Below are 27,527 nucleotides of genomic sequence, written 5' to 3' on the forward strand. Positions count from 1 at the left end.
AATTCCGGTTTAAGTGTGGAGTGCGGACTCGGAAGCACAGCATGTCGTTCTATAGAATGCAACACCATAATTCTACCTAACTACTTCGTCCTCAGAATACGAAGCTTGTGTGGCTTGTAGACAAAGTTCTCCGCATAATTCTTTGGCGGAATCCTCTTGATAACTTGAGGTTGACTGAACAAAAACCGTTAGCTCTGGAGCGGACTGCGGAACTACAGGGTAGCTGGAGACTCACACATAATAGTCCCATCCTAGGTAGTAAGAGCCAGTAAACCTACCGTTATTTTGGATAATCAAGAACGGACGCACCTTGCTTCTCTGCAAAATGCATGGCGTCTTCTTTCGATCGGAAGGACATGCGTGTGCCTTGCATGTAGTCCGCACTAACATGAATGAAGGGGTTAGCCCATGGTCAAAGTTGGATTTTCTAACCTCCTGGACTCACGAGCTAGCGTATCCCATCAAAGGATTCTCCCAACGACCTCCACCCTGTAAGATATCAAAGTCAATACGCCAACGTTCCATCTTTGCTCCTCCGCTCTGCATAGTGTTCCTCGTCGGTTGATAAATGCGCACAGCGCGGTGTTTCAGTTGACCTGGTCATAAACGCAAATTAAAATTTGCAAACAGATTCACAACGACAAACTACGCACTTGGTGCACCACTTATCACATCAGCAACCAGGACTTCACGAGCGGGTTCCGGCGCGACAATCTCCGAGGAATCTTTCTTTGCAGGAGTCGACTCATTTGCCATGCCGCGACTAAGTAACGAAGTGCATTGTAAGGGAGCTTTCCTAGAGACAGCGGTAGCCTGTACACAGGCTCGAAGGAGGGACATGGATTTGATGTAAACGGGGTTGGCGGTGAGCAAGGTGTATTCTATATTTGCACGTATTTGCATCTGCAGTCGCATCATAATTGTTTCGATGGCGTCTTGATTAACAACCGACCTTAGCTCAGTTGGAAGAGCGTCAGACTGTAATTGGATAACTTGATTTTCATCTGAATGTCGCCTGTTCGAACCAGGCAGGTCGGACTAATCTGATCTTTTTTCTTGATCAGCCATTTAGCAATATCCACCGAACAAACATTCCAACAGACCCGTCTCTTGTGAACATCAAACCCTGAATAGATGAGTTAATCCTAAGATTGTAAGATTCCTATACAACAAAAGTCCCATGCCAGAAAACATTTATACAAAAAACCAAGATCATACATCAAATCCAACAACTTTCAGAACAGGTTTCAACTTCAACACCGGGCCTTGCTCCTTCAACACATCATGAGATGCATTACCCGTAAAAGACTCATCGCCATCCTCCGACGACTCACTCTCCGAAGGCCGCTTCGTCCTCCCCAACCTCCCAAATATGCTCATGCGGGTAATCGTCGCACTAGAGGGTTTATATGACGGCTCTGCTTTGAGCGCTTCCGCACTTCGTTCCAGAGCTGCCACAGTTTCGGGGTTCATCTCCAGGCTGAACAAATCCAAAATATACCGTCGAACAGGTAACCGATATCGCTGCGTAGAGAGCATATGCAATGCCCTATAAAACATATCAGGCGAACTAAAAGCTTTCCTGTACTCGGGGCGGGATCGAAATCTAGTTCCATAAACTCGTTTAGTACGTCATTCAAAATCCAGACTCTTTGTTCATACTTTGCTAATGTCCTTGAAGCCGCATTCGCGATAACCGTATTAGCCATATTCTGCATGGCGGTTACGATTTCGATCTCATAGTCGAACGCAGGTGGTATCAAACGATAATTCTGTTTCTCGGGAATGAACTGCTCCCAGCCAGGTATCTACAAGCCATTCTTAGCACAGAACCAGCTAAAACAGGTCTTTTCGACTCACCGTGATGAAAGTCTCGAAGTCCGAAGGTAAACAAACACCGGTTGGAGTCCCTAACGGCGACAGCGTCGATAACCAATCATAGTCTTCCAAAATCTCAGCGCCTTGCGTTGTTGAAGAGATCAGACCCAACACGAAGAAACAAGTTCTACAAGCTCATTAATCAAACGGAATCTCCGGATGATATATTTAGGGGAAGGACTCACCCTCGAACAGAAGGAATGGGAGATTGTTCAGCAGTCTCCAAAATGACAGGAATTATGTTTTCTTCCTCAAGAAATGGTAATCCACCTTCGGTAGATCCAACATTACCCTTTCAATACCGATCAGCATATGCACCCGAACGCAAAAGAAAGGGAAACAAAATCGCGTACCACAGCCCAAAGTATACTTTTCAACCTCATGATAAGCTCCATGTCCTCAGCCTCCAAGTTATGTTGGCGAATGACTTGTGAAAACTCTTTGAAATGTCCTTTCTCCTGTAATATCTGACATCCAATATCCGTCTTTACCATTTCGCCATAAAAATGTCGCGGCATGCCACCAACAGATACCCTAGCTAGGATGAGTTACAGCTACTCTCGCCATAGAGATCAGCCTACAATAGATCTTCCTTGTCTTCGATGAGTGCCGTATTGAATAATTTTGTGAGAAAAATCTCAATGTCGACGACATACAACAAGTTCCGTTCCTATGTCACATAAATGAGCATATAAGGGAATGTAAAGCATAACGATACTAACATGAAACCAATTATCAATCTCTTTCTCGATATGTCCAGCCTCAAACAGATACCTGAAGCCCATGGAGGTAGACATGAACCTACGAAAAAAAGAATCAATTCAGCGATCAGGCTACACCAGAAAACCAAAGAGACTCACTTCAAAAGGAGGGCGTCACCAATGTCCCCCAAATGACTCATAGCAGGCTGTAACTCAACCACCATCTGCAAAAACTCCTTCGATTCGCAGACTTCCTCGAGAAATTGCACAGCAACCTCCGTGATTTCAGGCGCAGGGTCATATAGCTGCGTCAGCAGAAGTCGCATTGTCCATGCATTCGCTGAGATGGAGCTACGAATCAGGGAACCTAGATGTTCCGTGGCATATAAACGAATGTGCTATACACACCATGTGTCAACAGGCGAGTAAATGCACAGAGTAAGGATAGTGACTCACTTTGTAGCTGGATGTGAGGGCTTTCGATAAAATGATGCGTGAATGGCCATCACTAAGTCAATCGCATGATAAGTGACCCAAATGAGATACTTGAGACAAAGAGGCGTACATGCTATAGTCCAAATTCTCAATGATGCTTTTGATCAAATCTTCCCGGCTCCGCAACTCATTCAAGTGATAGAAAGCTGTAAAGACTTTGAACTTCTCAAGCAACCTATCCCAAGTTAAATTATTTCAAGACCCAGAGAAATTATAACATAAACACTCACTCGATTCCTTTCTCGTATCTGCTCAACGTACCCAACATCTCAAAATACCCATAGGTCAATGTTTCCGCCACCCGTTTCTTAGAGAATATAGGATCCGAATCCGGAGGACCATTGAACTTCCGAAGCAAGTAAAATATTAGCAAATATACAGATAACAAGGGAAAAAGGTGCTTACAGGATCAAGCTGAGCAAAGCCTCTTACAATCTGGCTTAAAAGTTGATCCTCATTCCCCAGATACCGCACCCCTTCACCTCCCGACATCAACGTCGTCAACAACGAACATCCTAACTTCACCCATTTCACTGTATCCTATGCCACCGCGTAGAATTCAACAATTTCGACGTCAGCTCAATTAATAGAAGAAGAAAAAAGTAATTCACCCTAATTCTTGGTATATCCGAAAAACGATGATTAAATGGCGAATAAAACGACATCAACCTTCGAATAAATCTCGCTTTGATAACTTCTTCTAGACGTTTTTGGTTATACATCAACCCATCCACAACGTCTTGAAGTGCTTCATAGTTCCATTTCGTGAAATCCTTAGTTTGCATCACTTGTGTTTCAATGACAGCAGTTTGAAACGTTCGATCATCCATCTGCATGCTCATCTTCACTTTTACTTGTTCCACGTGTCTTTGCCCTCGCCTTACAGGATCCTCGACAGAGTTGGCGCTGAAAGCGTTAGATCAACATTTCGAACTAAACACGTGTAACTAGGAACGTACCGCGGACGGGTATACTTGAGAGCTGTGTTGTTGTCCAATCGCGTCCTATTACGGTTAAAACTCTCGATTGCTGATAACGCAGAAGTGCCAACAATCCGATGTTCTCCATCATCATAATCAGTAGCCATAGAAAAGACTGCTGGTATTGCCTTCAATATACAAAAGAATGAGCTGCGAACTATCTGTAAATGCTTTCGTGTTCCTACCTGAATGCTGGCAGCAGCGTTCATCGGTAATACCCTTGTTGCGAGGGCAAGTATTTCAGCCAAGAGAAGTGTTGCTTTCCGAGACAAACTCGAACCAATCCTCGTCTCCTCCAATAAGCAAGTAAGAGCCTATGGTATAAGCACAGACCGATAGTCAGAGATTGATGCAAAATCAAGCACACACCACGTACCTCACAGAGACCAGCCTTCGTTAGTACCATAACCAACAATGCAAGAAATTGGTCAGTCAACTTGACGAACTGATGAGAACGTTCTTGCGCTTCAGGAGCTGAGGATTTCTTATCCTGCTGAACACCTGACTTTCGATACACTGCAAAGTACGTATATGCATCTGTGTGTAAAACCTCACCTTGAAGAAAGATTCACTCACTAGTTAACCTTCGTCCAGAGATAAACGTTTGATACCAATCCGACGTCTTTATGTTGAGTAGCTCGAAAAACATATCTAGTATGACTTCCTGTCCTAAATTTTTAGAGCAACAAGATTTAAAAGCAAATTGTGACACTGACTCTCGTCTCCAGCGACGGTATTCGTAAAGTGTCAATGACAGAGCGTATCGCTTGCATATCATTGATGGCAAAATACATGAGCCCTGTAAATTACACCGTCAACATAAACATCTAGAATGAAAGGTCGCTGTCATTTAACGTACCGCTCCAAGAATGCAACATCAGCTGTATCACTTTTGAACACCCACGCATTCGTTCCGCATGATCAACACCTTTCCCGTAAGCATCCGTTATTATAGACAGCACAGCCTTTGGGAGAGCCCAATATAAGTGCAAAATGATAGGGGATATGTGGCAATGAGCTCACCTCGATATCACAACCGATCCTCAGATATGTACGTGTTCGGGGTGAGTCAACAATTTGCAGGAAGGCAGCCGCTAGCAGAGGCGCAAGTTCCGGAGGCCCGTCTCCCAAAACCTGCAAGAGAAGACGAAGGCCGCCCGTACGAGTGAGAGAATCAATGTCGATGAGAACTGGTGTAAAAAAAGTCAGTTAGAGGTCATACAAAACGCGTTGAACAGCGACTCACGAATTTCAGTCAAAGTTTCGATACATATCGTTCGGAACGGGTCATCGATATTTTCTGCAACAGCGGTGATAGCACGCAGGACAGCGTCCGAAATGGCTATTACTGCGACTCCACTTGAAACAGGAGAATCTCTATGTGTCGTTCCGACTTCTACGATCGTTCGGACTAGCTTGATAGCTTGTTCCTTCTCTACAGCGAATTTATTGTCACGCGTAAGGGATCTGTTAAGACATGAATATCAGGTATGCAGAAACGATATGAGCATGGGTCTTTACTTGACGATATACCAATCAAGGGTGGTCCCTAATCGCTGAACAGACTCTGCTTCTACCAAGGCATGTCGAATTAGTCGATACGCAGCTGCACGACACGCTTTAGAGCACTTGTCGGACAAGCATGGCACAATCCTATTCCAGAATAGAACAGTAAGCGCTCCAAAATGATGGAAAAAATAGACATGCCACGTACGACTTCAATACATCCGAAAGCTTCAACTCATACCGAACACGCAGGTTCCGTTGTTGAATCTCAACAATACGATTCATAATCTCGACGCGATGTCTGTCAATCTCAAACGATTCGGACGCTGTAACGTCATTGGAGGAAGAGCCGGCCGCGAAAGCGGATTGGTGTGATCGTGAACGACTTAGAAGATCCAATTCGACAAAGTATTTGTGGGCACGTTGGAGAGCCGTACGAAAGTCTTCCACACCTTGAAAGAAGGATAATTTGAGTATGTCGTACAGAAGGCAAAGACTTGTACTCACTTCTATCCTCTACCCCTGTTCCATTCCCCATAACTAGACTCTCTTGTGTCCTTTTGCGCTGTATAACCGCATCTTCTGTAACTTGCCTGTCCCTCACTATGGCATAACGCGTCAGTTGAGTAAGCCGAATAATGAAAAAGAAAGTAGTTGAAGGGCGTACGAAGGCCTAGTGATTGATTGACTACCATGATATTCTTCCGCGCCATGGCCATTTCAGATTCAACTTTCTTTCGCGAGATTTCCTAGATCAAATAAAATATCAATCTCAGATATGACTACAGCACAAACGTGGTATATCTCACCGACAGCTCCATTTTCAGAAACGTTTCGGCGCCTTCGAGGATTCGGTGTTCCCGTACAAGCAAATTCTCCAGTCTTTCCATCTAAAATATGAAAATCAACGCTCTCTAAACATGTAATAACAAAATTGCATTTAAGCACCTCTTTCGCCGGTTCTGCATTTGAGTCCAGCAGGATTTCGAGTGCATTGGTCGGTCGATGGTTGTTGTTGTTGCTGTTTAAAGAGAGATTAGATGGCGGTTGTGAGGGAAACGCGAGTTGCGCGGGCATGGTTAAAGACTGGGAGACGACCGAGATGGTAGTCTACAGAAGACCAGAAGGGGATATGGCAACGGATAAGGAGATGATCATTGGTGCACTATTCCAGGGCAGCAACCCTCCGTTTCACGCATCATAGTATCACGTGAAGCGTAGAACTGGCCTGGCATCTCTGGATTCTATGTATCTGCAGAATGATCCTCTGAACACCCGTAGATAATTATAAAGCGCCACTATTAGCCTGTGATTCGCATGCCTGCTCCTCTTTCCAGATTCCCTCGTCTAATCTCTTCCGCTATAGCGTCCAGTTCTTTCTTTTTATCCAAACTATCTTCCACAAGATATGCCTTGGCATTCTTCATCCCCCTTCTCAACTCTCTCTTAGCCCTCGCGACCATTCCAACTTCACTTGGATGCCTCGCAACTTTATCCAGATACCGTTGTCGACTTGACATATTTTTCAAAATACGAGCTGGAGGACCTTGCCGTAACTTTTTAAGAAGAGAGGGTGTTTGTTCTCCGCGTAGCTCGCGAAGACGTTCTTTGGTTTTATTGAGAATGCGTTCTCTACGCGCTTGTTTAAGTTGAGTGAGAAGCGATTGGGGAAAGGGAGTTTGTGCACGCAAATTCCCGCGATCGTAGGCTGCTTGAATAGAATCAAGTTCACGTTTATATGGAATCGCTGCCATTTGTATTTCGTCAGACTTCGATAATGTGAAAATGTGAAAAGAAAAGCATTTACTCCAATCCTGTTCGTGCCCTCCGAACAGACCCTTCCCACGTAGTGTAGGAACACGGTCCTGTAACGCCTCTTCTGCACGACAGTCAGCTTTAATATCGTTGATAGTTTCAATATATGCTTGTTGTCGCTGAACACGTCGTTCAACCACTTCATAACGCCAGCGTATCATTTGAGATAGCTTTGTAGGTTGGTTGACCATACGAGGAAGAGGTTTGTGAAAAACGGAAGGAGGGAAATACGCCCCAGTTACTATAGGACGAAAGCGTAACTTTGCACGCCAAACCTGGGAGTATCAAATTAAGATTCGGAAAGACGTTTATGATTTATTTGCGCGTACGAGTTCTTTCCTAGCAAGATGCTGCCAGTATTCTTTCTTGCAACGGGCGTTTATGAGATTAGAATAGCGCTGAAGAAGGGCTTTCAATCGTTCATCGCCCTGACGTGCACGTTGAAAAATATCCAAGTACTAATAGCAAAGTCTGTGAATGGAGGTGATAGAATAACGAACGGGAACAAACTTTGTAGCCTTGATGAAGGGCTCGTCTTGTTTCCTCAATACTGGTTAAATGTTTGTTCTCTTTCCAAAAAAGTTGAATACGCCAGTAAATCTAAACTTTCGCGACGATGTAAGTAGCGAGTGCTTGGAGAACAAGAGAGTTAGACGAACGGCATCCGTTGGGGCGTGTTTCAAAAGGTTTCTGTAGAGGATACGCGTCGGGCGAGTGTGTGCTGGGATGTTCCAGAAGGGCGTACGTGGTCTTGTCCGGAGCAGAGGCTTAAGCAGTCCTCGAATTCTCTCCCGTGTCGAGGTCATCAATTACAAGTCGTCTGCACAGCCACCACACAATATGCCTAGTACCATTACGTCAATACCAAGAAAACGCAAAATCGACTCCGTTCAACGATCGAAGAAACTTCAGCAACCGTTCTCGAGGTATTTATCAGAGTTGTTGAATTTTATTGTTACTAGACTTCCCACTAGTGAGCCAGATGTCATCTTCAACAGAAGCTGTCTTCCCTTTTCTTAGAGGATTCCGTCGATAGGAATACAACTTGTGCTTGTCGACCCTCCCGGGTCTTATGTACATTCTCACCCACGCCTGCGTGTCCCAACTCTCTGCTAACATCGTGGTGTCTCCGTCATGTCCTTGAACTCCAAAATCGATATCGCTACTCTTCCCCTCAGTGCCCTCCTCTGCAATGATGAGGTTCTTCGCTTCTACAAAATGTGTACCGACACTCTCTCTATCCAGGCGAAACTCAATAACTCGGCTTTATGCAGTCTCTCAGAAGAGAACGCGACACTCGCTCTCAAACTGGCAGAGATGCGAAGGAAGGTGGAGGCAATGGAGAGTAACAAGCTGCCTCCGGAGTACCCTTTTCCTTCACCGTAAGTCCTATGCGCTCTACTTCATCTCTACCGATGCCTGAGGGTACAGGCCAACTATAATAACGAAGCTGCCATCCGAAGCCTCGCTATCCCCAAGCGACTCAGTTTCTCAACGTGGGTATCAGAGTGCCCATGCAATGGCTTTCCCCGCCGCCCTCCCCCTCATCCAACACCCCGACAAATGCCCCGCCGATTTTTCTCCTGCTGTTCTCTGGACTCTCCGAGAGTGCCATATGGATCCCACTGCGTTGAGGGGCAAGCGGATAAATCTTAGCACAGCGATCCGGGACAAAGATGGAAAACCCGTTCATAACCTTCAAGATATCAAACGCACAGCGCGTTTCTATTTTCTGTCCTCGATGTTGAATCTTCCAATCCCTCTAAATGCACCTAAACGTCAGACAGGCTTATGGTGGAAGACGTATAGGTCGGACGAGTGGAAAGCGGCTATCCAGTATCTGGAAATCTCTCATCCTGCTGTTGCCTACTGTGCAAGCCATTGGAAGGCTGAGGAGATTTTTCGTGTTGTTATACAGACACGTCTGGATAGCGAGCGAGCAAAAAGTAAGCCAAAACGACAAGGAAAGGCGAGGGGAGGTCAATCTGCAGGACTTGCGGACGTCGGTATGGCCACTACGTCACAAAAACTGCCGCACTCCGCAATTAGCAACCCAGCAACTGGTCCTAATTCTCCTTTGGAATAACTCGCTGTTGACTTGAAGTCTCCTAAGGAGAAGGAAACTGGTATGCGCCAAGTTGTATTTTAATTGACATAGCTGTTGACATTTTGTCCTAGACATTAATTCTATTGATATCGTAACTAGTATTTTAATTTTCCCGATAATTGCCTTGATTACCCCTGAATAATGCCTTAATTTGAATGACACCAGTCCGTATTTGACTTGACATTGCATGAACAACGCCTGAACAACAATGACATGCCCTGACTGATACCTGAACATCCCGTAAACAAGACCCGAACAACGGCTGAAGCATGTTTGAACATGGCTGTATGACCTCATCAAAGTGCCTGAACGAGATTCTGTTCAGGTGTTTTTTATTTGTTACGCGTTACCTGCGTCGTATGGAAAGACAGAGCAGTATGCTCAGGGGCTGCCCACATACGGTCGATTATAATTATGATGAGGGTTATTCGGTAGATTCTCTTGACACACATGTGCATGATCCGTGATCTAGTCCCATGTCACTGTCATCATCGCTAAATCCACTCGGCTGCCTTGTTGCCACTTCAGCGTGTTTATAGCTATGTAGGAGTATGTAGGTGAGTGTTTTAAATTAGACATTTCATTTCTGACATCTAGAAGCATCTAGATTGATAAATTTGAAATAGAGCGTTCTCGGAGTATTTATAGTCAAAGACCAGCAAAGTACAACCTAGTACAACACTAGTACAATCTAGAAAACGAAATACTGATTAGTACTGTCGGTATTTTTGTCTGTATTGATCAAATCGACTACTCGTATACGATTATTACGATAACACGCTTTACCATTTGAAGTCGGCAATTTCAGGTCTCCATACATATAAAATCTACTGCAGGGTCAGTGCTGGTCAGTGGCAGATAGCGGATAGCGGATGCATTTGGCCGGCTCACTAAGCTTTAGCCTTTTAAGCGCCACCCGGTTCACGTGTTTTTAAATTCGGTTGGGCTGAATAGTTGCTGACTCCCTCCGACTCCCTCGCCTTAGACTGTAGAGGCTTGGCATCTAAGCTAGCCTGAGTGCATACTGAATTGAGGCCACGGAACCCTAGAAATGGTTGTTAATGCAAATTTGAAACCATGGATGGACGGACTGGAGTGTCCCGGTGATTATAAATACTTGGTAAGGTTATATATATACGAGCCTCGTTCTATCTAGAATTAGTATTCATCTTGAAGCTTTACAATGGCCACTCAATCCCTCACTGGTAAGTACACGCTTGTTGGAGGCTCCGATTGTTTGATAGCTCAGGTCAAATAACCAGGTAAAGTTGCTGTCGTGACTGGCTCTTCTCGTTCCATAGGTGCTGCTATCGCCAAAGCTCTGGGAGCAGAAGGTGCCGATGTCGTCGTCAACTACGTCAACGACGCAAAGGCTGCGAAAGAAGTCGTCGATTCCATTGAATCAGAGAAGAAGGGTAAAGCCATCGCTATCAAAGCCGATGTCTCAACCGTCGAGGGTGGTAAATCGCTTATTGATGCTGTCGTTCAGGAGTGGGGAAGGATTGATATCCTCGTTTTGAATGCTGGTATAATGGGTAGTAAAGTTATGGCTGATGTCGATGAACAATTTTTCGATAGCCATTTCCAAACCAACGTCAAAGCACCCTTCTTTACTGTCCAGCATGCTATCCCTCATATAACTGCCCGTATGTTATCATCTCTCGCTGTTTGCAACTGTTTCTGATAATTTGTTTTAGCTGGTGGCCGACTCATCTTCTTTTCCAGTAGTCTAACTGCATCTACCAGTACGTCACTCACGCGCATCACTGTCAGAAACCCCGATCTTATTTTTAACCAGCCGTCCTACCCAATGCCCTCTGTTATGTCGCCTCGAAGGGCGCCGTCGAACAGATGTCACGCGTTCTAGCGAAAGATCTGGGTTCTCGTGGGATCACCGTCAACACTGTCTCGCCAGGACCAGTAGATACGCCCCTGTTCCGTGCAGGTAAACCTGAAGCGGTGATTGAAATGATCAAAAAACAAAATCCAAACCAGCGTCTTGCCGTTCCTAATGATATTGCGCCGATTGTTGCTTTTGTTGCTAGTCCGGGTGCTCAGTGGCTCACTGGTCAAAATATCCGCCCGAATGGTGTAAGTTTTGTTTTTTTTCTTAGTTTTTTGTTGCTTTGGTACTGAGGATTGGTGTTTGATAGGGTTTTGTCGTCTGAAGTGTCTACTACATATTGTAGAGCGGTGAATTTATTGGCCGTCTTGTCCTTCCTAGAGTTGCACTAGCTTTAATATCGTTTCATCAACTGTGCCTTTGTTTAGCTGCTTTGTTTTCTTGTTCTCTTTTCATATCGCACAAGTAAAGTTGTCTTCATCTGTTGTTTATGAACGCGGTGTGGGAGTAAATATAAATGCTTGAATTGTTAAGTCGAAATTCTGGCTCTGAAATACGTTCAAGTAATTTGTAGAACAACCTAACCTATACATATGTTATCGGAAAACCAAAACACCTTTGCCTGACCTAAAAAATGGCCTGACCCTTTCTGACCAATCCCTGGTCAGGCTGCCGTATCCTGCCTTATCATACTGGATCAAGACGCCTAGGCTTGATAATCTAATCAGGTTAGAACAGCCAAATGTACAATAATTTAGCATTATCAGGCTGATTTCAATTTACTAACATTTGGTCCGAGATATCTTGCAACAATTATTCACCACAGTAGCAGTTCAGTTGCTTCCTTCCACGCACATTCAGCAAGTAGGGGTAGTTACTCTCGAGGGCGTGAGTCACTCCTTGATCACTCCAAATATATTTGATTGCCGGATAACTCAATTGGGCATCCGTAACAGGAAGCGGGTGTGCCGAGGGTGGTGAATGGGAAACGCCGATGAACTATACAATTAAGGTTCAAGCCACTGTGATCCAACCACATTGGCTACTATCAAGGCCGGGCTCGATAGCTTCAAGACTTCAAGATGGGTAAGTGCTATCTAGACGACATTTCAGAAATCATGTTCTGATTGCTTCTGGTCTTGTAGTTCGTTACGCCGCGGCTGCTCTCGCCACCAACCCCGAAAAAAGTGTGTTGTTAAAGGCATTGGTTATTTTTTGTTGGGATTTCTGATGAGGATGCGCTTTAGCTGCGAAGGCTCGCGGAGAATATCTCCGCACGCACTTTAAGAACATGCGTGAGGTAGCGGCTGCCCTTACTGGTGCGATTGTTTTTATGGTTCAGACGGTGGTGAATGTTTGGCTAACGAGTTCGTGTAGGTCAGAAATTGACCAAGGCATACGCATACCTCAGTGATGTCAAAGATCACAAGCGGGTCATTCCTTTCAGACATTTCTCTGGTGGTGTTGGACGAACGGGACAGGCCAAGGAATTCAAGACTACTCAGGGTGCGTTGGGGTGATTTGTATAGCAGTCATGTTGTTTTACACCACGCACTTACAGGTCGCTGGCCGGAGAAATCAATCAAATTTATTACACGGCTGCTGAAGAATGCTGAATCGAACGCTGAATTCAAAAACATTGATGTTGATGATCTCTTTATTAAAAACATCGTCGTCCAACAGGCTCCCGTGCGTATATTTCAACTTTGGATTATGACATCTGTGCTGAGACATGAGTAGAAAACGCGCCGCCGCACATATCGTGCGCACGGTCGTATCAACCCGTACCAGGGCCACCCGGCACACGTTGAGATAATTCTGGCTGCGTCGGAGACGGAGGTGGAAAAGGCGACAGACAAGGTTGTGCCATCTGGGCTGGGTGGGCTGAACCGGAGACAGGTTGCGCGAAAGAGGATCGAGGCTGGGCGAGCATGAGTAGCACTGTTTGTATGTTCGATAATAGTATGGACACAGCCACTGTGAGCGTGGGAAGACAATGTGCGCATGAGAAACGGAGCAGCGCCGTGTTTCTGTTGCACAAGACCGATGGCCGCCAGCGACCCAGAACTGCGCCTCAAGCTCACCCGTCAGTCGTCTTCCTGTTCGTTGCTGCCCTGCTCACCGTCTTAAACAGTCTCCAATGCCGCCGGCCTCGTCAAGCGCGAGTTTCTCGGCCTCCCAGACCCCTTTGCCATGGTCATCGTCGACGGCGAAACCGCAGCTACCACCACCATCCTCCGCAGAACACTCAGCCCCCCATGGAACGAGTCGTTCGAAATGTAAGCAGTCTTCCAAGGCACTCCCTTCTCTCTCGCTCCTGCTCATCTTTCCGGCAGCACCGTCCGCGCATCCTCCATGATCGCGATCCAGGTTTTTGACAACAAAAAATACAGGAAGCGCGATCAGGGTACGCTGTGTTTACCTCCAATGTCTTATCCTAATCTCTTTTGTAGGTTTTCTCGGCGTCATCAACATCCCCGCCTCCGAAGCTATTACTCTGGCTCATCAGAACGGTCCGCTATTTGCTCCCTCTGATTGATTTCCACTGATCCTTGTTTCAAGCGGTCGTAACCAGGGATCTCACAATGTCAAGCAACAATCTTCCCGTCTTTGGAAAGCTCACCTTTTCCTTCTCTGTAATCCAAACACAGCCCTCCTCTCCTCCTACTACCACCGACCAACCTCCCTACCAAGCGCAGTCTCACTCCCAGAACAGCTCATATTCGATGCGCCCAGCTACCAGCACCACTGCTCCACAGCTCTCCCCCCTTGCTCCATCCGAAACCGCCTTTTCACAGCCTAGCTCTTCCTTGTCTACTCCATCTCTTCGCCCATCTACAAGCCATGTCAGCCTATCTCCCGCCTCGAATCACACTCCCCCTCTTCCAGAAGGTCAGCGCCCAGCGACCGCCAGCACCGTCCCATCAAATCGCATCATGACCGACGAACATGGCATTCCGCTCCCGCAAGGCTGGGAGCGCCGAAGTGACGCCCAAGGCAGGACATATTATGTTGATCACAACAGCCGGTCGACAACGTGGCATCGACCAACCGTCCAGGGCCAGACACAGAACCGTCCCATGTCAACCCCTGTTGCTCCCAATCCCAATCGGACCCCATCCTCCGTCACCAACACTGCTGCGCAGCCACCAGGTGCTTATTCAGATATACCTCTTCCCCTTGGATGGGAAGAGCGCCGGACGGCCGAAGGTCGCCCCTACTTTGTTGACCATCATACACGAACGACAACCTGGAATGATCCTCGTCGTACACAACCTGTGCCCGTGTCTCGACCACAGGTCAATGGCAACCTTGGTCCACTTCCATCGGGATGGGAAATGCGTCTTACCTCAACTGGCCGAGTTTATTTTGTTGACCACAACACTCGAACGACGTCTTGGGACGACCCGCGGCTGCCTACCAACGTGGATGATAATGCGCCCCAGTACAAACGTGATTACCGACGCAAAGTGGTTTATTTCAGGAGTCAACCCAAGATGAGGGTGCAACCGGGCAAATGCGAACTCAAGGTCCGAAGGAACAATATCCTCGAAGACAGTTATGGCGCGATAATGTCCCACAGCGGAGAAGATTTGAAGAAGAGGTTGATGGTCAGCTTTGACAATGAAGACGGTCTGGATTATGGTGGTGTATCTCGGTGGGTGTTCCAGTTATTAAATAGGTGGACCTGAGCCTCTTAGCGATCATCCTTCAGAGAATGGTTCTTCTTGTTATCCCATGAAATCTTCAACCCTAGTTACGGCCTATTTGAATACTCAACATACGACAACTACACACTACAAATCAACCACGCATCCGGTATCAACCCCGATCATCTTAGCTACTTCAAATTCATCGGACGAACGGTGGGATTGGCCATTTTCCACCGACGATTCTTGGATGCCTACTTTGTTCGGAGCTTATATAAAATGATCCTTAGCAAACCTGTGTCAATAACGGATCTTGAAGCCATCGATGCGGATTTACACCGCTCTTTGATGTGGATGCTGTGGGTCTACCCTGTTTTCTTCTATTTCCTTAAAAGTCAATATAACCTTGTTTAGTGAAAATGATATAACGGATGTACTGGATGAAACATTCTCGCAAACTGAAGAACGTTTTGGAGAGCTTATAACTATCGACCTCAAACCCGGTGGCGAGCATATCGAGGTTACAGAGGAGAACAAGAAGGAATATGTGGATCTCGTCGTTCAATATCGTATTGCGAGGCGGATTAAAGAACAGTTTGGAGCTTTCATGGAGGGTCTTCTTGAACTCATACCTAAAGATCTTATCACCGTTTTTGATGAGAGGGAACTAGAGTTGTTGATTGGTGGTATGTCAGAGATCGATATGTACGTCCTAAAATCGCTTGCCTCGGATTTCATTACTGATCTTGCATTAATACAGGGACGACTGGACCAAATTTACAGACTATCGGGGTTATGAGAAGACTGATCAAGTTATCGAATGGTTCTGGCAATGTATTCGATCTTGGCCAGCAGAAAGGAAAGCACGATTATTGCAGTTTACGACTGGGACTTCTAGGGTACCTGTGAATGGATTCAAAGACCTACAGGGGTCGGACGGGCCGAGGAGGTTTACGATTGAGAAATCTGGAGATCCTAGTGGGTTGCCGAGGAGTCATACGTGTTTTAATAGGTTGGATCTACCACCGTATCCGGATTTTGAGAGTTTGGAGAGTAAATTGTTGTTTGCGATCGAGTATGTTTTTTTCTGTCTTTTTTGTCTGCTTTATGGAAATTGACTGTCTCGTGTTTTCTTTAGGGAAACGGAAGGTTTTGGACAGGAGTGATGGTTTTCTTTCCTTTTATATTCTATTCTTTTTTCTTTTCTATTCTTTTAGTCCTCGTTTTACATGGACTTTAAATGTTACTTACGCTTTTTTTTAAACACATATACGTACATGTTACTACTGCTACTTTGACAACTTATATATATGATACAGCTCTTCCTATCTCTGGAAAAGGTGTTATTTTTCTTTTCCTTTCCTTCCCTTTCTCCCCTTTCTTTGGTTTCCGTCCCACTGACTAATAGAAATCCCCTTTCTTCTAAAAATAAAACGGCAGTTTTTTTTTACTCGACTCTAATTCGAAAAAAAGTTAGAAGAATAATTTAGGCACACGGCTTTAGATTCGAGGTGCCTGATCAAACATTGATTTACTCTGGTGTTGTTTGTGAAAGAGAGAACGTTTGATAGGCTATGGCTTTTTACTGAGAGGTACCCTTCTTCTCGAGTCTTTTTGTAGATGTTCATAACAACCAAATTAATTTAGATTCTTGACACGTTGGACAATGATGATGGTTATGCCAGTTCCAAGGTGCCGATGTCTACTTTTGATGAAGACATCGTCATATCTACTTGCACCATCTAATAAAAACTAGTGATATCATTATTTGTTTTTTTGTCTTCGGAATTTGATAGGTTTTTGTAAAATTTTGTTTTCTTTCATTGTTATCGATTACTGGCCGAGAAGCGTCGCAATGACCGAGTGATCTCTGAGAGACGAACGTTCGCATTACTCCTTTTACTTAGTAGATACATGGTCCAGTAGATACACAGTACTAGTAGTATGTACATGTCATAATTAATTACTCTGGACTACATCGCGCATCATTCATCCGAGTCGGGTGGGAGGGCCCCCAAGTTTCTGAGGCTTAAATTCAAAACTTAAATTTAGCCAGGCCCCAGCGATTGCTTATTTCCCCACCGGGGTGCTTGTTGACAGGGACACCATGTGCGGGGTGAGAGAAAGATACTATGGACAGCCTCAGGATCTTGGCGGGTTTTCTGTTTATCCTTCTATGAATTCTCACTGGTGGTATATGTGTAAGTACATATACTATAAAGAAGACGCTTGTTTTAATACATATAGTGTATGTTGGCTTTTCAGCATTGAAGAAGAAAGCGATTTCTTTGGTTAAATTGTATAGCAAGGAATCGTTCATGTTCCATTTTATCGGATACAGTGCGACTGGTACCAAATAAAAAGTTTCTTCTATGGGAACTTTTTTCCCCGAAGAGCGCCACAGCTGGGGCCTGAATCTATTGAATTTCAACCGCATCGCCAACGTTTAGTCGAGGGATGACCCACTGGGTGAAAACGCGAATGGCTCACTATGGCTCATGGCCGATCTATTAAGGATGATGCCCGACGCACAGATGCAGGCACGTTCGACCAAAGACCACATGCAGAATGTAGAGTCCGGTCAGATCTCCAGCTTGGAAGGCTGAACGTAATCTGTTGGAATTCGAAGTTGGAACCCATATCGCTTCCCGTAGGTTGCCGGTGATTTATTTATATCGTGTGTTGATGATGATGACCAAGTAATTTTCTACGCTTTTACCATCTCTAATTCAAAACCCACACGACGGTCTGACATGTCAATAAGACCCGATTACATCAAGTCCACTCTCTCGCCTCACCTGTTTCGCATTGTTGCGGAGTCCACTGGATGCCACCGAGATTGTGACCTCTTCTAAAGTCTATCAACAGTGGCCACGTCGGGGCCAATGGGTGCCTTCTCTGCTCGAGAGTTTATTGTAGGTGTCAATTGAGGATGATGTTTAGAGGCGAGAGCTGATTAGATTTAGAACCGGGCCAAGCGGAGAAGAAGCGTGGCTCATACGTTTTCACCTTGAATTAGGAGAAGATTAACTTCAAAATCCGTAACTGCAACAAGTCTTGAGTTATTTTAAGTTATTCCCATTCGTCTACTTTTCGGCCAAGCTGTCCCCACCAGGGTTGACTTCCTTCTCGCCGGCACGCAGTGTATTGTGGAAAGACGATTCTGCTCTTGTCCTCATGACCGACTCAATATATCCATGCAACTGTAATTCCTTTTGCGATGAGGCATGTGTTCTTTCCCTTCTTGAATCGGATTCTTACCCGTGCCGAAAATGTGGTGCTTATAACTCCAAGGTCCGTTTATGTTACACCTTTCTTTCCTTCGTACGGTGGTCTCTCCAAGTCGAGCATTTGAACCGTTGCCGCACTACCGGATTCTTCTCCTTTCTTATTAATCGTGCTTCTTTACTTTGCACTCGGTGAGCGCCACTCTTCGCTACTCTGGACAGGCTTTCATTCTTAATACCGTCTGGTTCGAAGTGGAACTTGATCGAGCCCTCTAACTCTGCGCAGAAATGGCTGAAGGATCAATTGGAAAGGGTAGCCCCGATGCCACAAGCACCCCCGCTGAAGGCGACTCGGATTACATGGATCAAGACATTGAGTATCCCAATTGGTGGGCAAAGCATCGGTGAGCCATCCCTCCATCATTGAATATCACCCAAATGAAAAGTGTGGCTGACGAAAGATTATGTTTTTTCTATGAAGGATGATCATACGGGAGGCAGCAGCAGAGTTCTTGGGTACTGCAATCCTCATCATTTTCGGTACTGGCGTCGATTGTCAGGCTGTATTGTCCATGAATACGGATGTAGCTGCCTTCCCTCGAGGAGTAAGTGTTAAGATCAGAGTGACTTGCGATTACTTACGCTTTATCGAACAGTCATGGTTATCATTATCCTTTGGCTGGGCCGTTGGCGTGGCCGTAGGTGTCTGGGTGTCAGGTGGTATTTCTGGCGGACACATCAATCCAGCTGTAAGTGGCACCCTTGATCTTCGAGTTTTGACAGTGACGAGCAGGACAACATAGGTTACTCTGAGTCTAGCGGTATTCCGTGGTTTCCCATGGAAGAAGGTCCCCGTATGTGCCACAATGTCATGTGGAGCTTATCTACTGACTTTCCATGTGATCAGATTTACATGATGGCTCAACTATTGGGCGCTCTTGTTGGTTCTGCATTAATTTATGCCAACTATTTCCACGCTATCGACATCTATGAAGGTGGAAGGGGGATACGAACACAGGCGACAGCTAGCTTGTTCTCTACCTATGCTGTAAGTTTCATTGATGCCACCCGTCTTCACCGTGCGATTTACTCGGTTTGCTCTCCTTCAGCTTGACTACATGACAAACGTTTCCGCGTTCTTTTCGGAATACCTTACGTCGGCAGTGTTAATGATATCCATTCTTGCATTTACCGATCCGCACAATATGGCGGCACCATCGGGTCTCCTTCCATTGGCATTGTTCATCCTGATCTTGGGTATCGGTGTGGCGCTGGGAATGGAAACAGGTACGTTTTCATTTGTACAACTTGACGGCGATATGTATTGAACGTGATATAGGATACGCCATTAATCCCGCTCGAGATTTTGGCCCACGGATTATGACTGCCATGGTTGGGTACGGGAAACATGTATTCACCTTCCGAAAGTGAGTAGCAATAACCTCATCTCTGGGAGTGACCCTGAGTTAAGTGTACGTTTATCAGTCAATATTGGCTCTGGTGCCCGATCATTGCACCTTTCTTGGGTTGTCTATCGGGTGCTCTATTATACGATGTCTTCTTATTCACAGGAAAAGAAAGTCCTATAAACAAACCGTGGGTGGCTTTATTAACATCAACTTGCATGTGAACAGAAATAACTCACGTCACTCGTCAGGAGCAAATCTCGAAGTAGGAATACGGCTATCGCAGCGGACAAGGCTTAAAATCTCCTAATGAGATAAAAGGTGGATGCTTTTCGGAAAAAACAGGACGATTTTTCCAGAATGCATGTGTACTATGATTATCATTTGCGAATGACTACCACGATTTTTGTTTTTTTCTTAAATGCCAGCGTAAGCTGGCGGCTTCACACGCTTGAGAAGGTTATGAAGACCCACCAGACGCCACATGCGAGCTTCGTAGCCTTAGCGATGCATCATCATTGAAAGAAATCCCTTGTCATTCAAGTTCCGTTCTTTCCAAACACTCGGAGCAATTTCGTAACAATGGATATTGCTGTTTTGTACATGCGAGCAGGGCATCAGCTTGGCAAATTCAGGATTCATTGACTAGTCACACAGCAAGTGGTGAAAGGAAGCTTGTGGGGTCCGTATGTGTATTCGAAAAGGCAACGTGCATACTAATTATGGTTACTTAAGTACGAATGTAAAACTGGCCAGGCAGACTTGGGCGCTTGAGGCGCCGTGGCACAAATCGGTGCATAACAAACCTGAGATTTGCTCTCGTTGGGCACCAAATGCATTGCCTATACTTTGAATCTTGATGTCGCTATGAAGTTCTGTAAGAATCGGTAAGTATAGGTGACTGACCTCCATGAGGGAGACGACGGTGGCAAATGTAAGTCAGATAACTACGCGGCGACTGAAACGGCGCTATTGATGGAATAGCGAGTCTCGCGGGAAAAGCGACGGCGTGTTTGAAGGTTGGAAGGACTCGGGCTCGTAGCTTCATGCGATTGGCGCCGCCACGCCGACTGGATAGGAGCCTCCGGATTTGTCCGTCACGCGTCACACTTCGAACCATTGTAATTTTTGCAGACATCTCGGCCACCTGGGCTTGTCTATATATAAAGTCTGGTTTTTTGAACGCATTGTTTCTTCGTTTGTTGTTTTATTGAGCTTGTGGTGATGAGCTATTTTGTCTGAGCTTGATAAAACATTTCTCCATACGGACAAGGAACTACCTCGACGGAGCTAGTTCCCTGAGCTTTGTCTCACAATTTGTAATTTGCCGATTGTGCCCCCTTTTCCTTCCTCTATAATGTCTTTGAACAGGGAAAAAATCGTCGGCTGGCCCAATCCTATTCCCTTCAACAGACAGTCTGTCATTGTTCCTGGAACGAAGCGACCTGGACAAACTGGTTTGTCAATGTCAACCTAATCTGAGCACTCCTAACTAATATTTCTTAACCTCAGCTCACTATCGCAATGGTACATGGATTCAACATTTCCTCCCATAACACGCTCCTAATCTCATCCAGCCATTTGGGGACTTATTGATGAGAATACTCCGAACACATTTTTGACGTTGGACCAAATTTTTGAGGACGGACTGAAGGTTGGCAGAGAGCGCGAGTTTCTAGGTCATCGTTCTATCATTTCAACAAATCCTCTCAAATTCGCGGACCGTTATGAATGGATTACCTATGGCGAGGTTGATAAGAAAAGAAGATATATTGGCAGTGCTATGCATAGTCTTTTCAGCCAGGACGAGGTCGGAGGGGGTGAATACCAAACCGTTGGTATCTGGTCGGCCAATCGTCCAGGTATATGCCATTTGAATTCTGCACGTAGACGTCTGTCTGACTAAACCAGAGTGGCAAATTATCGATATTGCTACACAATCTTACGAAAAGGTTTCCGTCAGCTTATACGAGACATTGGGCAAGGACGTCGTTGGTAAGATCCACTCTTTTTAGACATCCGAGCTCTCAGTAATTTCTTCTTCTTCTTTCTTCAGAATACATGTAATGTGGCTCCCTTGACCGTCACCTACGCCCTCGTATCTGATTCCTACTAGTATCAATCACGCGCATATCACTATGGTTTTCGCGACTTCGAACCATATTTCTACCCTCCTCACACTCGCTCCGAAGATTCCCTGCCTGAAATTAATTATCGTCATTGACAAAGTTTCTGTTGAAAATGCTAAACTCTTTGCTGAATGGGGTCAGTCTAACGGCATCAAAGTACAGGAATGGGATGAATGTGCGTTGATCTTCTAATTAACTATTTGCAAATCTTATTTCCATTTCAGTTGAGGCGTATGGTATGGCTAATCTCATCGAACCTATCAGACCCACACCAGAGACTGTCGCATCTATCTGTTACACTTCCGTGAGTTAACATCTTTCTTTTGCGCGTGCCATTGTTTCATCCTGCTTGTAGGGAACCACCGATACGCCTAAAGGTAAAAACTCTATCGAGTATGTTATTTATTCTGACGGTCATATCCATTAGGCGCTGTTTTGAAACATAAGGCGCTTGCTATATCTATCGCCTGCCAATTGTACGGCCTGCACATGCCAGACAATGCCACTCTCCTTTCTTACTTACCTTTGGCTCATATCTACGAAGTATCTTCCTTCACTTTATTCTCTTGGAGAAGCTGACTCTATCTGCTGGTAGCGAATGTGCGAATTCATTATAATGGCTCTTGGTGGTCGAATCGGATATTTCTCCGGCGATCCTCTTCGTCTCCTAGAAGATGCCCAAATACTCAAGCCTCATTTTTTTCCTTCGGTACCTCGCATCTAAATCGCATATATCAGGCAGCCATGGCAGCTGGCAATGTTCCTGGACTAAAAGGGAAGATCTTTAGGAAGGCCGTTGAAACCAAACTCGAGAATTTCCGTGCTACTGGCAAGATTACGCATCCTCTTTGGGATAACATAGTTTTCCGAAAAGTGAGAACTTTTGTTATTTATCTCAACTGACTTGTTTTACAATTCCTACCAGATTCAAAACGTTCTAGGCGGTCGGGTCCAGCTCATTTCATCTGCCGCGGCACCTATCAATACGGAAATCCTGAACTTCCTCAAAATTGCATTTGCGTGCGAATTTATTGAAGGTATGCTTCTGCAAAGTGATTCTTTTATATACAAAAGTAACGCTTATTGGCAGGGTGCGGCTCTAGCAGCTTTTACCGCCGCGAAACTTTTCTTTTTGTGGGATTAGCTGACGGACGTTTCGATGTAGGTATGGCATGACAGAAAATATGGCAGCGTGTACCAAAACCTGGCCGGACGATCGGACTGCTAGTGGCCTTGTTGGCCCTCCCACACCTGTTACCGAGATTAAATTGGTGGACGTCCCTGACATGGGCTACACGTCCGAGGATAAACCAAACCCTCGCGGCGAGTTGTGTATGCGTGGTCTCTGCCAATTTACCGAGTACTACAAGGGCAAGTTAGCTAGATGACTCTTAATTATATCAGCTCACTGCCTATACAGATCCAAAGAATACGCGAGAAACAATTGATGAGGAAGGTTGGCTGCACAGTGGTGATGTCGGCGAAATCGATTATGCTGGTCGCTTTAAAATCATCGATAGAGTCAAGAATATCATGAAACTCGCGCAGGGCGAATATGTTGCCCTTGAGAAGGTTGAAAGTTTAATGTGCTCTCATCCTTTCATTGCACAAATATTCATCTATGGCGACTCGTTTCAATCATACCTTATTGCCATTGTCGTTCCCGATCCGATTGCGCTCGCTCAAATCGCTTCACGGATTTTTGGAAGAAATATCGCACCAGAGGATCAGGTCGGCCTCCAGGAGGCAATCAAGGACGTTCGCCTGAACACAAATATTTTGAAGGAGCTTACGAAGCATGGTCAGAGCGTCGGCCTCAAAGGGTGAGCAGTTTTCAACTACGAATGGAATTTTTAAATGGACTTTTCGTGACGTAGGTTCGAAATGATCAAGCGAATCCATTTGACTCTTACTCTCTTCTCGATTGACAATGATGCACTCACCCCCACCATGAAGTACAAACGTAAAAATGTTGCGAAGCTTTATCAGACTGAAATTGCTCACCTCTACTCCCTGGGTGAACCTTCCTCTAATAATACATCGAGCCAGAGTCGTATTTAATGACAATCAAGAGATCACCGATATGGTATAGACTCTAGATTCTATCTCTGTTCTTGTCTCATGAATGCTAAGCAAATGTTATAGTTCGGGGCGTTATACTAAATATTTTTAATGTAAGGAAGTAGATGGTGGCAGAAGGGGGATCTTAAGTGACGTCGGATAGAGAAGTTGTCAAGGGAGTAGAAGAAACTTGGTACGGAACAACGAAGTTGATATACGAAGATATTACGCAGAGGTATCGCGTACACCGGCTGGAGGTATCCGTTATCCGTTATCCTTTCTTGCTCTTATTCAATATATCTTCGTAACAAGAAAATTTGGCGTGCATCGCCCTTAGGGCAGTCATTGAATTCATAAAATGACTCATCAGCTTACCAACTGAAATCATTAGATTACGAAGACTCAACCCGATGGCCGTCCCATGGCTGGAGACACGGAAAATTACACATTCTTTTTACCTCCTGTATTAGCCGCGTCATCGATTCATCGATGGCTGGGATGCCGGAGGGATTGCGCACCCTCGTCGGCATTTTGCTATAAAATGTCTGAATCATGAGAGAAAGCGAACGACTCCACTTCTAGGACTCTTCTCGATCCAATGTCTACAACAAAAAGAATCGTACTTGTAACTGGTATGTTTCTCTTCAATGGTTCAGGTTCTTGTCTCAACCACGTTTTTGGATACATAAAGGTGGAAATGCTGGTATTGGACTGGCGTTGTGCAAGTTGATTGCATCGAAGGGTCACAAAGTATGGTTGGCGGCTAGAAATCCTGTTGCTGGAGAAGAAGCTGCGTGAGTAGACCAGCAATTCATACGTGCCACTGAAGTCCTCAACGACTTGTGATCAGAGCCAAGCTTAGACAGGAAAACCTAGACGTGAAGACAGTCAAGCTGGATGTAACAGACTTGAGTACTATCGTCGCTGCAAAGGAGCTTATTGAGAAGGAAGACGGTAAATTGGATGTCTTAGTCAACAATGCCGGTTGGGTTTATTATCTTATCTTGACTTTAAGTATCGCTAACTCTGGTTCGATAGGAATCGGTGACTTGGACAAGGACCAAAATGCGCTTACAGTGGATCTACAAGTCATCCGAAGAGCTTTTGAGACGAATCTCTACGGGATGATTCAGACCACTCAGACGTTTGTTCCAATAATCAGAAAAGCTGCTTCTGCCGCCGGCCATGCAGTCATCTTGAATGTCGCGTCGGACATGTCGTCCAACTCACATCAGGCGAGGCCGAACAGTCAATTGCACTTTGTGGCCTACAACACCAGCAAAGCCGCTGCAAACTCGTATACGATTGCGTTATCACACGAGTTGAGGCAAAACAACATCAAAGTCAATGCTGTATCGCCTGGTTATACTTCAACCAAGTTGAATTTCTTTGGTCAGGATGGCAAAGATGTGGTAAGCGGGGCGCAGTGTCTGCTTCCGTGGGCATTGCTCGAGCACGATGGACAGACAGGTGAGTCTTATAACTAACAAAGGGTGCTGCGGCGACTGACTGCGGTGCAGGAGAATTTATGAGCGAATTTGGGCAGGAGTGGTGATGGACTGATGGTTAAATATGTAGGACGGGTGCTTTTAGTGTGATCGAACTTGTAATAATAGAGTACCTTGTGCCTGCCTCTCCTCCGCCCACATGCCACAGCCCCCGCTTTCTGTTTCCATTGACGATGACCACCGACATTCCTCGGTAACTTACTCCGACGATGAGCCACTCGACTCCGCAACAGATTCTTTAGCGCCTCTCATTGTCCATCACAATGACGAAGAGGACGAAGACGAAAGAGACCACGATGAGCGCCCTTCTGAGCTGGATATATTCACAGATTCAGACGATAACGATGACCTGGACGACTCACTCAGTCCCTTGTACCACATCAATGGCAAACTGTCAATTCCACCTCTATCACCCTTCACCATCTTCGTATATCTTCTTTCGCCGTATCTCAAGCTCGGAGCTCTTCTTCTGCCCTACTATCAACTGCCACTAAAGTATGGCTTGAGCAGCATACTAGTCTGTGCACTGTTAGCGCTCGTTGCAAGGCATCTTTTGTACCTCATTGCCAGGTACCTACGAAAGGCAGACCTTGAAGATGTCTTCAGCGATACCTTTGTGAGCGCGAAGAAGAGGGGGTCACGGATAGAAAGAAGACGAGAGCTCTTTCGGATGTCGGTAAAGGTCGGAACGGCAACACTGAGAATTTTTCTTACTGTAGTATATCTCCAAGGTCAGCGCAGTCTCCGTGGGCTCGTATATCTCTCTGCTCACTTGGTTGATAGAATGCGTACATCTCATGCTTCCGCTTTTTTCGTCACCGCCGGCGTTGCAGCAGTCCGCTACGAAGTTCGTTTTGGCTCTAACAATGGTTTTACTCGCTATGGCGCTTTCCTACCCTGGTTCATTGGCATCCCGACTCGTCATCTGCACCACTTATCTGTCCATTCTCACGTATCTACTTTGGCTGTCATGTATCGCGTACTTGCACGCTCATGGTATTCTCACTGTCAATCCTAATCGTTCACACTCACAGAACATCTGGTATGGTCTTGGTGAGTTGGTCAATTGACAGTTCTTCCAAATTCAATCTGACACATGTCTTGCGCAGTTGCAACGTCATTCATTTTCACTTCGTCCAACACATTGCCTTTGTATGCCTCAATAAAAGGCACCATACAATCACTCTTATTCCATGAGGATAGTTCTCTCCCTATACCAGCAAGCGGCGTCCTATCTTCAGCAAGTGCTACGCTGATCCCTCGCGGAGATGGCGGTCTCAGACAACCTTGGTATCGCTCGTTCAAAATCTTGTCCTTGTTGTCTGTTACTACTGCGCTTGGCCTAATTCTTCCACTGGTCGTTTTTGCTGCGTTCCCTAATGAAATTCCAGCTTCTCCGGTGGTAGCGACGGTCGGATCCACAGAGATGTCTACACCTGCCACCAGGATTCAAACCTACGTCGTCCCAACCCTTGCAGCTCTTACTCTTCTTTTTGCTACCCCGCAGCTCCTCATTACGATTCCCCCATCTCCCGCTGGCTCGTTTAAATGGCTTTCCACGAATTCAAGACGTTTTTCCGCACCGGGAATCATTTCGAAAGTCTTCACACTATTAAAGAAGTCGGCAATTGGGCTCTTGGTGATTGTGCTCACCTTTACATGTATCATACTCGATACTTCGTACATCCTCAGATCGATCACGGCTATCATGTCTATCCTTGCAACATACTATCTTTCTTCCGTACTCCACGTCCTCACACACACTTTCAAATCACCACTCTCCATCATCTTACCCTCAACTTACTTCTCCTCATCCCACTCCGTCGCTTCAACCCCGCTCAATTCCGACAGAAGCTCTACAGGTCTACTATTACCTCCACCTGTACCCGGTCCAAGTACAAGTTCAAACATCGAACCACCCTCGAGTATGACTCTATCACTCGATACGAATGACATTCCAGCACCAGCGACAACCGGTTTCGGACATCCGACTGCACTTGCACGACATCGTCATACGCGGTCTCAACAAGTACATGACGATTTGTTACAGAGGAAAGAACGTTCTTTACAAAAACGACAAATGCGCAGACGAATTATTTGGGATATGTGGGCTTGGAGTATATTTTTTGGTGGATTTGTTGTGGTGATTCTTTGGCTTCGAATGGGGGATTAGGGGGATTTTTCATGAAGTTTCTTTTTCCTTTCTTCTGAGTTTGAGATT

The 27,527-nt window shown here is 45.6% G+C and overlaps 10 protein-coding genes and 1 non-coding gene across 11 annotated transcripts; 8 read left to right on the forward strand and 3 right to left on the reverse strand.

Moving 5' to 3' along the window:
* Positions 1–8: 8 nt before the first annotated feature.
* On the reverse strand, positions 9–877 carry NdufS4 (NdufS4 NADH dehydrogenase Fe-S protein subunit). Its single transcript, XM_006462722.1, has 5 exons — positions 654–877; positions 446–596; positions 310–383; positions 236–251; positions 9–174 (listed from the first exon to the last, which is right to left on the reverse strand). Exons 1-5 carry the CDS (start codon positions 838–840, stop codon positions 81–83), a joined length of 522 nt encoding a protein of 173 aa, XP_006462785.1. The 5' UTR covers positions 841–877; the 3' UTR covers positions 9–80.
* Positions 878–947: 70 nt separating this feature from the next.
* On the forward strand, positions 948–1,038 carry AGABI2DRAFT_t67. Its single transcript has one exon. It is a non-coding gene; the product is annotated as a tRNA-Tyr (tRNA).
* Positions 1,039–1,132: 94 nt separating this feature from the next.
* Positions 1,133–6,450, reverse strand: AGABI2DRAFT_186649 (hypothetical protein; the record flags this gene model as incomplete). The annotated part of the gene is made up of 26 exons (XM_006462723.1): positions 1,133–1,606; positions 1,663–1,808; positions 1,861–2,005; positions 2,064–2,170; positions 2,232–2,412; positions 2,460–2,548; positions 2,601–2,679; positions 2,739–2,977; positions 3,036–3,087; positions 3,145–3,249; positions 3,305–3,420; positions 3,480–3,614; positions 3,686–3,980; positions 4,034–4,182; positions 4,240–4,368; positions 4,431–4,570; positions 4,631–4,718; positions 4,771–4,853; positions 4,914–5,019; positions 5,078–5,244; positions 5,301–5,521; positions 5,576–5,707; positions 5,769–6,012; positions 6,068–6,163; positions 6,228–6,309; positions 6,370–6,450. The coding sequence occupies 26 exons, from the start codon at positions 6,448–6,450 to the stop codon at positions 1,213–1,215; spliced, it is 3,801 nt and encodes a 1,266-aa protein (XP_006462786.1). The 3' UTR covers positions 1,133–1,212.
* Positions 6,451–6,861: 411 nt separating this feature from the next.
* On the reverse strand, positions 6,862–8,181 carry AGABI2DRAFT_119628 (hypothetical protein; the record flags this gene model as incomplete). The annotated part of the gene is made up of 4 exons (XM_006462724.1): positions 6,862–7,650; positions 7,705–7,833; positions 7,886–7,975; positions 8,035–8,181. The coding sequence occupies 4 exons, from the start codon at positions 8,179–8,181 to the stop codon at positions 6,862–6,864; spliced, it is 1,155 nt and encodes a 384-aa protein (XP_006462787.1).
* Positions 8,182–10,652: 2,471 nt separating this feature from the next.
* On the forward strand, positions 10,653–11,791 carry AGABI2DRAFT_224408 (hypothetical protein). Its single transcript, XM_006462725.1, has 5 exons — positions 10,653–10,687; positions 10,745–11,128; positions 11,180–11,227; positions 11,281–11,573; positions 11,636–11,791. Exons 1-5 carry the CDS (start codon positions 10,666–10,668, stop codon positions 11,648–11,650), a joined length of 762 nt encoding a protein of 253 aa, XP_006462788.1. The 5' UTR covers positions 10,653–10,665; the 3' UTR covers positions 11,651–11,791.
* A 552-nt stretch (positions 11,792–12,343) lies between these two features.
* Positions 12,344–13,397, forward strand: AGABI2DRAFT_193882 (hypothetical protein). Its single transcript, XM_006462726.1, has 6 exons — positions 12,344–12,411; positions 12,471–12,512; positions 12,573–12,644; positions 12,703–12,831; positions 12,887–13,014; positions 13,066–13,397. The coding sequence occupies exons 1-6, from the start codon at positions 12,408–12,410 to the stop codon at positions 13,258–13,260; spliced, it is 570 nt and encodes a 189-aa protein (XP_006462789.1). The 5' UTR covers positions 12,344–12,407; the 3' UTR covers positions 13,261–13,397.
* Positions 13,372–16,302, forward strand: AGABI2DRAFT_186653 (hypothetical protein; the record flags this gene model as incomplete). The annotated part of the gene is made up of 9 exons (XM_006462727.1): positions 13,372–13,411; positions 13,460–13,604; positions 13,662–13,732; positions 13,779–13,838; positions 13,888–14,983; positions 15,041–15,334; positions 15,390–15,680; positions 15,736–16,050; positions 16,114–16,302. The coding sequence occupies 9 exons, from the start codon at positions 13,372–13,374 to the stop codon at positions 16,139–16,141; spliced, it is 2,340 nt and encodes a 779-aa protein (XP_006462790.1). The 3' UTR covers positions 16,142–16,302.
* Positions 16,303–18,311: 2,009 nt separating this feature from the next.
* On the forward strand, positions 18,312–19,908 carry AGABI2DRAFT_186654 (hypothetical protein; the record flags this gene model as incomplete). The annotated part of the gene is made up of 10 exons (XM_006462728.1): positions 18,312–18,394; positions 18,456–18,606; positions 18,684–18,807; positions 18,859–18,951; positions 19,006–19,056; positions 19,110–19,250; positions 19,312–19,489; positions 19,542–19,629; positions 19,688–19,798; positions 19,860–19,908. Exons 2-10 carry the CDS (start codon positions 18,491–18,493, stop codon positions 19,906–19,908), a joined length of 951 nt encoding a protein of 316 aa, XP_006462791.1. The 5' UTR covers positions 18,312–18,394; positions 18,456–18,490.
* A 1,057-nt stretch (positions 19,909–20,965) lies between these two features.
* AGABI2DRAFT_186655 (hypothetical protein) lies at positions 20,966–23,798 on the forward strand (the record flags this gene model as incomplete). Its single annotated transcript, XM_006462729.1, has 13 exons — positions 20,966–21,065; positions 21,186–21,470; positions 21,520–21,599; positions 21,801–21,912; positions 21,962–22,041; positions 22,093–22,114; positions 22,165–22,280; positions 22,333–22,446; positions 22,476–22,610; positions 22,663–22,774; positions 22,917–23,108; positions 23,158–23,560; positions 23,615–23,798. 13 exons carry the CDS (start codon positions 20,966–20,968, stop codon positions 23,796–23,798), a joined length of 1,935 nt encoding a protein of 644 aa, XP_006462792.1.
* A 598-nt stretch (positions 23,799–24,396) lies between these two features.
* On the forward strand, positions 24,397–25,445 carry AGABI2DRAFT_186656 (hypothetical protein; the record flags this gene model as incomplete). The annotated part of the gene is made up of 5 exons (XM_006462730.1): positions 24,397–24,430; positions 24,490–24,592; positions 24,649–24,782; positions 24,837–25,268; positions 25,319–25,445. 5 exons carry the CDS (start codon positions 24,397–24,399, stop codon positions 25,351–25,353), a joined length of 738 nt encoding a protein of 245 aa, XP_006462793.1. The 3' UTR covers positions 25,354–25,445.
* AGABI2DRAFT_119635 (hypothetical protein) lies at positions 25,446–27,479 on the forward strand (the record flags this gene model as incomplete). Its single annotated transcript, XM_006462731.1, has 3 exons — positions 25,446–26,037; positions 26,090–26,359; positions 26,416–27,479. The coding sequence occupies 3 exons, from the start codon at positions 25,446–25,448 to the stop codon at positions 27,477–27,479; spliced, it is 1,926 nt and encodes a 641-aa protein (XP_006462794.1).
* Positions 27,480–27,527: the final 48 nt, after the last annotated feature.

The sequence above is a fragment of the Agaricus bisporus genome, assembly GCF_000300575.1.
Source record: "Agaricus bisporus var. bisporus H97 unplaced genomic scaffold AGABI2scaffold_7, whole genome shotgun sequence".
Lineage (NCBI taxonomy): Eukaryota > Fungi > Basidiomycota > Agaricomycetes > Agaricales > Agaricaceae > Agaricus > Agaricus bisporus.

Coding starts and splice junctions, on each gene's coding strand:
- NdufS4 (XM_006462722.1), bottom strand. CDS start 840: ATGTCCCTCCTTCGAGCCTGTGTACAGGCTACCGCTGTCTCTAGGAAA. Junction 597..653: donor TGTGATAAGTGGTGCACCAA/GTGCGTAGTTTG, acceptor GTTTATGACCAG/GTCAACTGAAACACCGCGCT. Junction 384..445: donor TTGATGGGATACGCTAGCTC/GTGAGTCCAGGA, acceptor CATTCATGTTAG/TGCGGACTACATGCAAGGCA.
- AGABI2DRAFT_224408 (XM_006462725.1), top strand. CDS start 10,666: ATGGCCACTCAATCCCTCACTG. Junction 10,688..10,744: donor GGCCACTCAATCCCTCACTG/GTAAGTACACGC, acceptor TCAAATAACCAG/GTAAAGTTGCTGTCGTGACT. Junction 11,129..11,179: donor TATCCCTCATATAACTGCCC/GTATGTTATCAT, acceptor AATTTGTTTTAG/CTGGTGGCCGACTCATCTTC.
- AGABI2DRAFT_193882 (XM_006462726.1), top strand. Junction 12,832..12,886: donor GGAATTCAAGACTACTCAGG/GTGCGTTGGGGT, acceptor ACGCACTTACAG/GTCGCTGGCCGGAGAAATCA. Junction 13,015..13,065: donor TCGTCGTCCAACAGGCTCCC/GTGCGTATATTT, acceptor AGACATGAGTAG/AAAACGCGCCGCCGCACATA.